The 13,371-nt window shown below is 43.7% G+C and overlaps 1 protein-coding gene across 7 annotated transcripts in view; it reads left to right on the top strand.

The window, feature by feature from the left end:
* Mtmr14 (myotubularin related protein 14) overlaps positions 1-13,371 on the top strand; it is a 47,157-nt gene that overhangs the window by 8,839 nt on the left and 24,947 nt on the right. For 6 of the 7 annotated variants that reach the window (XM_078033513.1, XM_040290473.2, XM_005333833.4 and 3 more), the window contains 5 exons: positions 121-229; positions 6,947-7,022; positions 7,359-7,419; positions 9,412-9,534; positions 11,107-11,180. In XM_078033513.1, the coding sequence (XP_077889639.1) occupies positions 121-229; positions 6,947-7,022; positions 7,359-7,419; positions 9,412-9,534; positions 11,107-11,180 (443 nt within the window). The remainder of the gene's footprint in view (positions 1-120; positions 230-6,946; positions 7,023-7,358; positions 7,420-9,411; positions 9,535-11,106; positions 11,181-13,371) is intronic. The other variant, XM_040290478.2, reaches the window with a different exon arrangement.

The following is a 13,371-nucleotide window of genomic DNA, read 5'->3' as shown; positions in this document are numbered from 1 at the left end:
AGAATTAATAGCATTTATTAGCTCTCCAGTGAGTATTCTTATACATGTATGTAGACCTTTTGCCCGTGGCAAAGTGCCCATGTGGAAGCCAGTCTGACCTGCCTCTTGCCTTTGTGTTAGGTTTCAGAGCACCGTGCAAGTGAGCAAGCTGCAAGACCTCATCAATCGCAGCAAGATGGCCAGGTGCAGAGGGCGGTTCGTCTGCCCAGTAATCTTGTTCAAAGGCAAGGTAAGGCCCATTTCACATCCCCATGCTCTGAGACCCTCTTCTGGAGTAACTGGTTTCATACAAAATGTAGTGTCTTTTTGTTCTCTGCAGCCAAGGGTGGGATGGTTACTGTATCTGGTGCTGTCAGAAGCAGGCCAGAGAAACAGATCACTTCTGATTCAAGGATGATTTCAGGTAGAGAAGGAATCTTTATAGCCCCACCTTGTGTTCTGCCCTTTTAGCTGTTTGGACAATTAAAGAAAGTTGGAATGTTTTATAGCCATGTAGACCATGAACCTTCATCTCACTCTTCTCCTTGAAAGATTAGATTGTGACTCTGGTACTTATTGCTTGTGCAGGGCCTCAGTTTACTTTACTAGGAAAGGAGGATAATAATCATACCAGCATTAAAGGTTATAGAGTAGATTAAATCAAATGAGATCAGACTTCATGGTTTTTTCATTCCTTCAGTCATGCAGTTAACAAACTGTACATAGCACCAGCCAGTTTCAGGCCTTGAGATGTGTCAGCTTGTAAAGCAGACAAAATCCTTACTCTCATGGAGCTTGGGTTCTAATGGCTACAATTAAGTTGGCTTCCTAATGTGGTCTCATTTTTGCTACTGGGGATTAAATCCAGGGGTGATTAACCACTGAGCCACATCCCAGCACTTTTTATTATTATTATTATTATTTTAAATTTTGAAACAGGGTTTCACTAAGTTGCTGAGGCTAGCCTTGTACTTATAGCCTTCCTCCTCATCCTCCTGAGATGCTGGGATTACAGGTGTGTGCAGGGAACATCCAAATGAAACAAAGGCTCAGAATGGTTAAGTAACTTCCCCAAGTTTATTTTACATAGCACAAGAGCTGGTATTTGAACCTATCTTCAATACCATAGTGCAAATGAAGGTCATTTGGTGTGGTGTAAGGGGAACTCAACAAAGAGAGTAATGTGATGTGGACTCACAGATTGACCAGTGGCCTCTAGAGAGAGTCGTGTGGCTTGAGAGTGTTGGAGGACAAGCAGGATACTTATTGACTAAAAGGGGTAGGAGGGTGTCCCAAGCAGGTGATACAGCATTGGAGAAAGCATGGAGGTGCAAAGGAGAGATAAGCAGAAGGCCTTCATGACTAGAAAAGAGAGTATTCTCTTCTCCAAGCAGGGAATGGAAGGGATTGAATGAGTGAGGCCAAATGCTGCCAGTGCAGAGAGAGCCTAGAAGAGGGAGAGAAACAGGAGTACAGCCTATGCAGCAAATCTCTGAGTGCCACACTCTCTCCACTAGTGCACAGCCTGCAGCTGTAGTTACCCAGCCTGATTGACCTAAGCAGTGGGGAGGAGAGTGTGTGTTGGCCTAGTCCTGGGGTACCTTTTTTTGTGTAGCAAAAGGGTGGGTGAGAAAGGGAGGTAGAAAAGAAGTTTCTGTTGAAGACTTTTTAGGGCAAAAGTATATGTGGACACTAGTCTCAGAAATTGATCTTCATATAGCTGTTTGTTACCACTTGAGAAAGTTTTTGTGTTTAGAAGTTACGGGGTCTCCAGTTTACAGATCATTGCTCTGTGGATCACAGTGCTTGTCACTAGAAATAGGAAATACTTGAACCAGTGTTTGCTCCGCAGAACAGCAGTGTAAGGATAGGCTTGTGAAAAGCATTTCATCAAATAAGGAGAAATACTATATGGTAAAGCTGGCTTAATCTCTGACTCCAGATTTATAAAATTCGTTGGTAGACTGGGGGTGTGACTTGGCAGTAGTGTACTTGCCTAGCATGCACAAGGCTCTGGGTTTGATTCCCAGTATCACTAAATGGATGAATGAGTAAATTTTTAAAAATGCATTGATATACATATAGTGACAGAGTTTAGACTCTAAGAAGTCCCTCAGTGAAGATACCCATGTGTCTCTGGCTCTGTCTATTCTGGAATTCCTCTTTGTTCTGTGGATCATGTGACAGGAACTTTGCTGAATGCATTTGGGAAATGCCATGCTAAATAGTTCCAGATTCTTGAGATTTACCCTGGAAGGGGAGTTGTCTGGCAGATGGATAGCCCCTAGATTTCAGGTGGGCTGTGAGGAAAGAGCCCTAGGCTAATAGATCACAGAGATGGCAATGAATTTCTACCAGGGAGTTTGCTGTGCAGGATAAGCCTGAGGAGCTTTTGGCATCCTAGATGTTCACAAGGGCTTTGTGGTTAGTTCTGCTTTCTTCTCCCTTTGCACTTTCACATCCCAGCAGTGTGATGCTATTTTTCTCTTCACTTTCCTTCTTCTTAGCTCCCACCAAGTCAGTGCCTAACACCTGTGTACATGTATTTTTGTTTTGATTATGTGGTGCAACATCTATTTTGCCATGTTATAATTCCATTGGGCAGAGGCCTTGTCTCCCTGCTATCCACTGGCACCTGTCTTCCTGCTATCCACTGGCAGACTGTCTGGCATATAAGTGCATGCTTGGCAGGAAGATGTGGCTCTGAATCAAATAGTAGTGGTCCTTCAATTAGGCTCTAGAGAGACAGATGAACAAAATGGTCCTTGGGGCTGACAAAGTAGGAAAGGCATTTGGAGGGAAATTAGAAAGGACAGGAGCATAGGGCTGCTGCTATAAGCTGGGGACCTGCTTCTCAGATGAGTGGCTCACAGCAGGCACTTGTAACTCGCTCCAAGGGTGGCAGTATAATGATCAACATTACTTTTGGAGCACCTTCTTTTCCCAATGTAGGGAAGGGAGAGAGGTATAAAATACTTGCTCCCTGCTTCCTTCAGAACTCAGTTCAGTGTGCTACTGTGACTAAGGAAGTAAATGTTTGATATTATTTCATTTTGTTCAAATTAAATTAGTGTGAAAGCAATGTAAAAAGAGTTTTTTGTTTATTTGGTTGGTTAAAATGAACTTTATGGCTAGGCACAGGGGCACAGACCTATAATCCCAGTGACTTAGGAGGCTGAGGCAGCAGAATCACAAGTTCAAAGCCAGCCTCAGCAACTTAGCTAGCTCCTAAGCAATTTAGTGAGACACTGTATCAAAATAAAAAATAGATGGTAATATGGCTCAATGCTTAATTGTCCCTGTGTAGAATCCCTGGTACCAAGAAAAGAAACTTTTGGGGGGCTGGGGATATAGCTCAGTGGTAGGAAACTCCAATGTTCAATCCCCTTAAAAAAAAAAAAAACTAGGACAATTCTTTCTTTTTTCTTTTCTTTTTTTTTTTTTTTTTTTTGTATTGGGGATTGAACTCAGGAGCACTGGGCTACTGAGCTGCATCCCCAGCCCTATTTTGTATTTTATTTAGAGACAAGGTCTTACTGAGTTGCTTAGCATCTTGTTTTTGCTGAGGCTGGCTTTGAACTTGTGATCCTTCTGCTTCAGCCGCCTGAGCCACTGGGATTACAGGTGTGTGCCACTGTACCTGGCTTCATCTTTCCTTTTGTTTTCTCTCTTAAGAGGTAGGACATAAGTCAGTCACTTTTATTTTTTTGCTGGTTTTTTTTTTTTTTTTTGGTGGTGCTGGGGACTGAACTCAAGACCTCATGCATGTTAAGCACATGCTTTACTACTGAGCTACAGCTCCAGCCCAGTCACTTTTATTTTGTTTGCCAAAGTTATTTATTAGATTAACAGATTTTTGAGTGCTATTCTACATGTAGAATTGGAGGCCATTTCTAATTAGGTAACTGAAGAGCATTCGTAGTATGTCTTGTTAAGGTGTAGAAATGATGGATCATGATTTAGAGTCATTAGGCTTTGGAGCAGGCATTTTGAGTTAGACTCTACCATGGTAGAGTAGACCTTCTGCCACTTGAGGCCTTTCTGAAGAGTTTGGTACTCACTCAGGAACTTAGCCAACTCACTTTTTCTTCTCTATCTGACTGTGAGTGTGTCCTAATAGACCAGGTCTGGCTGAATGGCTATCCAAAAAGACAAGGACAACAGAAGGGGTTTAGGAGAAGAATGGGAAGCAAGAAGAAGGTCTGAATGCTCAACAACCAAAGAGATGATTTGTAACTGCTCTGAAAAGATTTAACAGATAAATTCAAAGGAAAGTGAGGCAGATCCCAGCAGTTGAGATGAGGGTGGAGGGTGAGTATGACCTGTGCCAGATGGATGGCTGCACCCCTCCTGTCACCCTACTCATAGGGATCAGAAATCTCCTCCATGGGAGTCTTGGGGGTTCTCTACCTGGGGATTGTCCATCTCTGCTGAAGCTCTCCACCTTGCTTCTCCAAATTACTTGGCTGATTTTTAAAAAAAAAAAAAATTGTAGTTATAGATGGACAGAATGCCTTATTTTATTTGTTTATTTTTATGTGGTGCTGAGGATCGAACCCAGTGCCTCCTGCATGCTAGGCAAGCGCTCTGCCACTGAGCTACAGCCCCAGACCCTACTTGGCTCATCTTAACCAAGAGCTGGGCTGGGTTCCTTGATGGACAAAGCTCTGGAAATGTAGGTAAACTGTGGTATGTATGGTTTTTGTTTGTTTTGTTTTGTTTTGGAGATAATTGATAATTTTTATCAGTTTTCTGTTTTTGTTTTTGTTTTATTAAGGATTAAACCTAGGGCTGTTTTACCACTGCCACATCCGCAGTCCTTTTTATTTTGGGACAGGGTTTTGCTAAGTTGCCCTGGCTTGCCTTGAGCTTGCAGTCCTCCTTCCTCAGCCTCTTGAATCACTAGGATTATAGGCATACGTCTCTCTACCCAGCAGTTTTCATCAGATTGTTAAAGTGGTTTTAGATCCAGAAAAAGTTAGGTGAGGGTGAGGCCCCCTCACTTCCGTCCACCCCTAGATCTTCTCCATAGGCTTCCAGGCCAACCTCCATATGAGGAAGGGTTGACAGGTAAGTGCATGCTCAGTGACAAGATGCTGCTCTGGATAAAGCAGTAGTGGTCCCAGGCTATGATGAGGGGAGTCAGATGAACCAAGATAGTCTTTGGAGCTGGAGTAGTGGGAAAGGAAGAAATATAAATAGATCAAAGCACCCAGCCTCCCAGGTTGGATGCAGGCTGCTTTCTATTGCCTGCTCCCACCCCCAGGGAGATCAGAAGATGATAGTGGTTCCCATGCATATCTTTTTTCTGTAGCAGCAAACTCTTTCCTCCCCTTATCTTATAGGAAGAGAAGAAGAAGCCTTTAGATAGTATTTTGGCCATTTGTAGATATCTGTGTTTTTTGGTGGTGGTGGTAGGGTACTGGGCATTGAACTCAGGGGCATTCAACCACTGAGCCACATCCCCAGCACCATTTTGTATCCCTGAGTTCCTTAGTGCCTTGCCTTTGCTGGGGCTGGCTTTGAAATCGTGATCCTCCTGCCTCAGCCTTCCAAGCCACTGGGATTACAGGCATGTGCCACCACACCCGTCTGTCTCCTCTGTTTTTGTTGTGGTTGTTCATTAGTTTTTTGCCAAGTGCTGTGAGTCAAACCCAGGCTCTTTCTTACATGCTAGGCAAGCATTCTACCATTGAACCACATTTCCTAGCCCACTTTGCATCTCCAGATTGTGTGACTTCTGTTCTTTTCTCATAGCTTCTCCACTCTCTACCATCCTAAGGCTGTGTTCTCCCAGCCTTTTGCCAACCTACAGATTCCTCATCTCTTGGAACCTCCTCTCATTCTCCCCAACTCTACTGGATCTTATCAGATACAATTTATTTGAAGGAGTGGACTTTCATTTAAATACTGAAGTACACATGGTTCCCTGGTTTCTGAAATTCTCTAACTCTTAAAATGATTCCTTCAGTGATAACGAAAAAAGCAAAATAATATCTTAGCACAATAATAGGATCATAATCCCCCCCCTTTTGTTTTTCCTTGTTTGTGCTACTGGAGATTGAACCCAGGGGTCCTCTACCACTAAACTACATCCCTTTATTTTGTATTTTGAGACAGGACCTCATAGGCCTTTAATTTGCAATCCTCCTGCCTGAGCCTCAGTCACTGTGATTACAGGCACATGCCACTGGACCCAGCAATAATTTCTTTTAAAAGTTGCAAAGAAGTATAGCTGAGTGGCAGAGTGCTCATAGAGTGTGCATGAGTACCTTGGTTCCCTCCAGAGCTCCATAAAACAAGCCAAAAAGCCACCAAATATTTGTTCCTTAAATATCCTCCCTGCATTGTGTTCCTTCATTCTAAAAAGTTCCAAGTAATAAGCACACAGACTTTGGAGGTAGTTGGTTTTGGATCAAGGAGCAACTTACCCTTTATTTTATGACTTTGTTCATTCCTTAGCCTCTTGCGCCTATTTCTCTTTTCCTCATCAGTGAAGTAATAGCAGTGCCACCTACCAGCCATACCTTCCTCATGGGCTGGTTGTAAAAGTTCAGTGAGAAAATGCATGAACCTTTCAGTACTTTGTGTACTATACCCAGTAAATCTGGAGAGGTAAAGTGGGCCTCTGGAAAATTATAGAATACTATGGGCTAGAGAATGTGGTTCAGTGGTAGAGTGCTTGCTTAGCATGTGCTCGGGTACACACAGACCAGCCACCAAATGTCCATTACTGTTGGTAACACTTTGGTGCCTCAGATTTGAGGGGAAGCCTCTAAATAAGACTGTGTATTAAGTTCCAGGCATCCTTGAGACTGGCTGTGGTAGCCTTGATGCTGATAAAAACTTTGGGGAATACACCGTGACCCATTTTGCTCACCTAGAAGAATCCAGCGCTCAGGCCTTCCTTCAGTTGATTATACTTCAGAAAACCAGCTGACTCTGAACATGTTGTTTTGTCTCCCAGCACATTTGCAGATCAGCCACGCTGGCTGGATGGGGGGAGCTCTATGGACGCTCTGGCTACAACTATTTTTTCTCAGGTGAGTTTTAAGCAGCCTCCTCTGGGACTAAGAATGAGAATCTAGTTCTAGAGTCTGGCCGCCATGGTCACAGTTGTGTAAGGAGGTGTAAGTGAGCTGGGTGGAAACCAGAGCATTCCTTTCTTTAGGGACCAGGAGACAGCAGGAATGCTCTTCAGAGGTAAAGCACACTGTGAGACTCATGGGCACATGGTGCTGGGAGAGAGATGTGAGAACTGTCCATGGGGTAGAGACAGGTGGTTCATCCAGGCTTGGCACTGTGGGAAGGAAGCTGGTCAGGAAGCCTTTGCGTGGAAGCCACCTGCCTCTGTGCTGACAGACTGCTTTCTCTGGCAGGGGGTGCAGATGATGCCTGGGCAGATGTGGAGGACGTCACAGAAGAGGATTGTGCTCTTCGGTCAGTGCTATATGGTGGTGGGTAGAGACTTGGTTGGGGATGGGGTGTCTGACCAGTGGCAGCATGCTTATACTGACAGTGTGTCATCATCCTTGGTCCCTGTGAGTGGATTGCTCTTTCCTCTCTTCTACCAAGTCCATGCCTTGAAATAGTGCTGTTGAAGTCTGTTCAGTAGTTTCATCCCAAAGCTGACTACTGAATGCCTGATCAGTCTACAGCTGGAATAAAGGAACATCAGGATCTTAGTCAGAAGGTCACACCCCTGGGGTTCCTGGAACTGCAGGTCTGAGATAGGCCCCAGACATCTATAGTTGTTGTTGTTTTTACTAGCATTGAACCCAGGGACGCTTTACCACTGTGCCGCATACCTAGCCTTTTTAATTTTTATTTCAAGACAGGGTCTCACTAAGTTGCATAGGGCCTCGCTAATTGCTGAGGCTGGCCTCCAACTTGTGATTCTCCTGCTTCAGCCTCCTGAGTTGCTGGGATTAAGGTGTGAGCCACTATGCCCAGCTACCCTCTGTTTTAAAGCCCCATAGAGATTCCATTGTGCAGTTAGGGTACCAGCTCCCAACCTGTCAGGTGTCACATAGCACAGGGAGGGGGAAACACTTCCCACAGAATCCTTGTATCCCAACCTGGAAGTTACATGCGGTGACTAAAAGTCCCACAACTGCATGATTGTTGCCTTGAAAAGAGCTTGATACAAATCAGTGTTTTGAGGGAGTGTGTTGGTTCACACTCTTCCTGTCCCCTTTCAAATTTTTATCTATCTATCTATTTATCTATCTATCTACCTATTATTTATTTATTTGTGGTGCTACCCAGAGCCTTGTGCATGCCAAGCAAGCACTCTACCTACTGAGCTATGTCCGCAGCTCTCAATTTTTTTTTTTTTTAAATAGCAGTATAAGGGGCTGGGAATGTGGCTCAGGCGGTAGCACGCTCATCTGGCATGTGTGCGGCCAGGGTTCAATCCTCAGCACCACATACCAACAAAGATGTTGTGTCCGCCGAAAACTAAAAAAAAAAAAAATAAAAAATTAAATAAATAAATAAATAAATAGCAGTATAAGATATTTTAGAAAATCACCTTTGCATGGTTGGCACCACGTGGCAAATCTGTAACTTGTGTGAAGTGTCTCTGGAATGCATGTGAACACTCTAGTAAGGTCAGCTGCCCAAATCATGGATTGGTGCGGGAAAAGTCATCTTGCTTTGTGCCAGTTTTGCCCAGTAGCTCTGAAAGCAGTGGCTTTGGCTTGTGCACAAGAATGTTTGGCTCTCCCTACTCAAGATCAGGTGACCTCTGCCTCAGCCAGGTCATTGGCAGCATGCACTGTTGGTAAAGAGACTGCTAGGGCCACAAAGCAGTGGACATTAAAAACTAAATGTGATGGCGGGACTGTTTACTTTTTATACTTCTGTCTGTATCTCCATGGCTGATCAGAAGGTAGCCTGGGGATTAGAAAAATGTTATCTTTCTGCTTGCTTCATAGGCTTGCTAAGTACAGAGAATTTACTTGCTAGTATTTCACAATCACTCGATAAAATAGCTCTACAAAGTCTCTCTCTCCAAGAATTTCAATCTGTTATATTATGAGCGAGGCATGTGGCTAAAAATGGTCCTAAATGGGGGAAAGGGAGGGGGTGGAGGAAGATCAACTCTAATAGAAGCTCAAAGACTCTATCAGCCACCAGCTCACTTTTCTTTAGATCTGAGATTATCTTGAGTCTCCTGGTTTAATGTCAAGCAGTGCCAGAAAGCCCTTTCCTGTTCAGGCTGAAAATTGCTCCCTTTTGAAATGTGTCCCAGAGGTGGAGGTAATCTCTTAAAAAGTCACCTTCCCTGCACCCTCCCCTTGGCCTCTGGAGAAGAGTAACTCAAGTTCTTGCCAATGACACCCATACTTTCATGAATGAGCTCCCCATCACTGACTAACTCTGAGTGAACATGCTTTGTAACTTCTCCCTCTGGCTCTTTTATTTCAGAAGTGGGGACATGCATCTTTTTGATAAGGTCAGAGGCTATGACATCAGGTTACTTCGGTACTTGTCAGTCAAGTACATCTGTGATCTAATGGTGGAGAACAAGAAGGTGAAATTTGGCATGAAGTAAGTATGAACACCTGCCTCAGAGTGGGTAGAAGTGATGTGTTCACAGCTTACAGGGCTGGCTGTAGTATGTAGTAGGTGTTGCCTGCTGCCCTCATGTCTAGATCACTCTGCAACCTCTCACTCTGTCTTCAAACAGCTTTGTGAGGCAGGCACCCATGTCTCTCTTTTGTATGGACAAGAAAGAAACTGAAGCACAGAGATTGGGTAACTTGCTCAAGGTTATTTAGTTTTGACTGTGGGAGCCATTGACTAAGTGCCTCCATTAGACACCGTTTTATTTTTATTTTTCCCCTTTGACTCTAAAGTATGTGCCATCCTTGATATATTAGAATCTCTTTTAAAATGGACCCCAAAATTTAGTGTGTACCAAATATTTGCTTCATTGACTACTTTTACATTAAAATACCCATGTGAGTCAGGTATGGTAGTATACACCAATAATCCCAGCAACTCAGGAGGCTGAAGCAGGAGGATTGCAAGTTCAAAGCCAGCCTCAGCAATTTAGTGACTCCCTCAGAATTTAGTGAGACCCTGTCTTAAATTAAAAAGGGCTAGGGATGTGGCTCAGAGGTAAAGTGCTTCTGGGTTCAATGCCCAGCACTAAAAATGTAAAATATACATATAGACCAAACTTTTATATACAGAGGCAAAACATTTAAAATAGAACCTTGGGGCTGGGGCTATAGCTCAGTGGTTGAGCACTTGCCTTGTATGCATGAGGCACTGGGTTCGATCCTCAGCACCACATACAAAAATAAATAAATAAAATAAAGATTTTTTTTTAAATGGAACTTAGGTTAAGATAATGAAATTTATGAAGTTTTCTCAAAAAATTTGTTGGGCTGGGGGTGTGGCTCAAGCGGAAGCAATCTCACCTGGCATGCGCGGGGCGCTGGGTTTGATCCTCAGCACCACATAAAAATAAAATTAAGATGTTGTGTCTATTGAAAACTAAAAAATAAATATTAAAAAATTCTCTCTCTCTCTCTCTCTCTCTCTCTTTCTTTTAAAAAAATTTTGTTTAACTTTTTTTTTCCAAATATCTTTTAATTCTCCTAAAAGGTCTTAGAAAATAAGTGACACTGATGCTCAAGTCAGAGTTCAGCTTCCTATGGACACATTGCCCTACCTACCTCCACCCTTTGTCAGATGGTCCCCAGTGATTTTTCAGGTGCCATTGTTCACTCTGTTTAGAAATGGCCTTAGTGAAAATTAGAGAAGGCAGTAGAGCAGAGGGTTTCCCCAATTGATCCCTTTGGGATGGCAACCTTATTTGACTCTCGTCTCCCTCTGCCCTACCACTCATGTTCATGGGGCATGTCTGGAAGGTGGTCTTGCATCCTCTGGTTGTGATTGAAGTTTGCTGCAGTGTTGGAAGGAGAGGGAGCTCTCACTGAGGGAAGTAAGGCTTTTTCATTTTTCAAAGTAAGCACTGCTGAGGGGAATGATTCTTAACTCTGAAGAATTGTTTTTTAGCACAAGGTTCATTTTAGGTTGTTAAATATTCATTTAAGGAAAGGTGTGTGTCTGTGTGTTGTGACTATAATTCATTGTGTCCTTGTCTTTTAGTGTAACCTCCTCCGAGAAGGTGGACAAAGCCCAGCGGTATGCCGACTTCACTCTCCTCTCCATCCCGTATCCAGGTAGGGAGCCCTTTTCTAGTCAAGGGACAAGCTTCACAGGCCTCGGGACCCTCAGAAGCCAGAAGCAAGCCTTCTATTCTTATATACATTGGTATCCTGGGAGCTTTCCAGGGGAACTTGTGTTAGCCACTGTGGACATTTGGCACCCAGTTACATGTACTCACACTTACAGTGTGATGGTGTCGGGGAAGGAACTTTCTCCATGGGGTCCAGGACGCGAGTCCTGGCAGTGGTGCTCAGTAGCCACAACCTTGAGCAAATTACTTCACCTTTCTGAGCCTCAAGTGATAGTTGAAACTTGGAAAGGTTTAGCTCAGGGGTTTGTTGGAAAGATTAAATTATGCATATCCAAGTGCTCTGTGCACATAAAATACTATTGAAGCACATGTAACATTACTAGTACATCAGCAAATGTTCACATGACTCAGGCAAAGCTGTACTGACGGTGCAGGAACACGCAATTGCTCTGTGTCACCAGTGACCGTACAGTGGCCTCCTCATCCTGCAAAGCATTCTGGTGTCAACAAAGCTGCATGTGCTTTGTTGAAGAGTGCATGCCCCGCTGTGGCCAGGGCTGCATTCTCTGTATTGGAGACAAAAGCCAAATTGGATCACTGCAGCTCTCTGGACAGTCATGCCTGTTCAGCAAGGGGGGCCAGGGAGCCAGAGCATCAGTGCACAACTGAGCCCACAGCAAAGTGTGCTTCTTCCTTGGAACCTCTGTCCTGTTTCTCAGCACTGGCTTCAGTCTTGGCTTATACCTCATCTCTTCAATCTTGGAGCCACAGCAAGGGCAGGCTGGCGACAGCCTCATTAAGAACTACAGGTTCATGTAGTGCCTTGTAGGGGAAAGCATCCTCATCCAGTGCAAGTTGGTGGTATTCAGAATCATCCCCTGGTGACCTGGTACCCTTAAAGTGGCTCCACCTAGGTCTCATAATTTGTATGTGCCAGTTTAGTATTTGGTACCATGAAAGGCTGGGCGTGATGGCTGGCCTGGCACTTGTGTCCTTGAATGAGGCCCTGAACATCTCTGAGTTTCAGTTTCATCCTTCATAGCATGAGGATAATGGCACTTATTTCAGAGTAAAGTGCCTGTCCTGTCTTAACAGATGCTCAGCAAATAACAGTAAAATGGGAAGAAAGTCTCCAGAAACCTTCTCTTCCCTAAAAGTGACTTTGGCCCAATGTAGATTGAGATGGTGATGAAGTGGGCTTAGTGGTGTCAGAGCCACACTGGCAGAAGGTGAGTGTGTGCACCAGGCCTTCAGGTTTTCATACTTGACTCCCAGGAAAGCCTAGTGGATGCCAAGCCTGATCTATCCTCTGTAAGCAAAAGGGTTGTGCTGCTTGAGAATCCAAGCATGCTTTTTAATTTTTATTTAGTTCCACATTTTAGTTTTATTTTAGGACTTGGGTAGGAAAAATAGTTCTGCTAGAGGTATAAATACAGAAAAATAGTTGCAGTACTATTTTTCCTGTAGTTTGGCAACTTGTTACAAAATGCCCCAAATGTTAACTTTTGACCCAGGTTTTTTGTTTTTGTTTTTGTTTTTTTTTTTGATGATGTTGTTGTTATTGTTTTATTTAGAGGTGAAAAGTTTATTTTAGGCTGATGGTTTTAGAGGTTCAGTCTATGATCAGGCAGCTCCTTTGCTCTGGGTCTGAAGTGAGGCAGAACGTCATAGCAGAAGACACAGTGGAGGAAAACTGCTCAACTCATGGCAGCTGAAAAGCAGCCACTTATTTACTTTCTTTTTTGACAGTACTAGGGATTGAACCCAGGGTTGCTCTACCACTGAGTTACATTTCCAATCCTTTTTATTTTTTACTTTGATCAGACAGGGTCTTGTTAAGTTGCCCAGCCTGGCCTCAAGCTTGCAGTTCTCCTGCCTCAGCCTCCTGAGTCACTGGGGAATAGGTATATGCCAGCACACTTAGCCCAGTTATTTTCTTAATCATTCATTATTAGGCCATAATCCCATTGATTTGGGGCTAAAGGTGTTCATCATGATAATAAAACCAGGAACATGTTTGTTTCATAATCCTTGTGGGGCTGGGGTTGTAGCTCAGTGGTAGAGCACTTGCCCAGCTGTTATAAGGCCCTGGGCTTAAGAGCAAAATCCCATTTCAAACCAAAACTAAAAAAAGAAGAGGAGCTTGGGATGTTGCTCACTGGTAGAGTACATGC

This window comes from Ictidomys tridecemlineatus, chromosome 16 (assembly GCF_052094955.1).
Source record: "Ictidomys tridecemlineatus isolate mIctTri1 chromosome 16, mIctTri1.hap1, whole genome shotgun sequence".
NCBI lineage: Eukaryota > Metazoa > Chordata > Mammalia > Rodentia > Sciuridae > Ictidomys > Ictidomys tridecemlineatus.
Note: the sequence above shows the minus strand (reverse complement) of the source record. Positions and strands in the feature narration are given on the sequence as shown.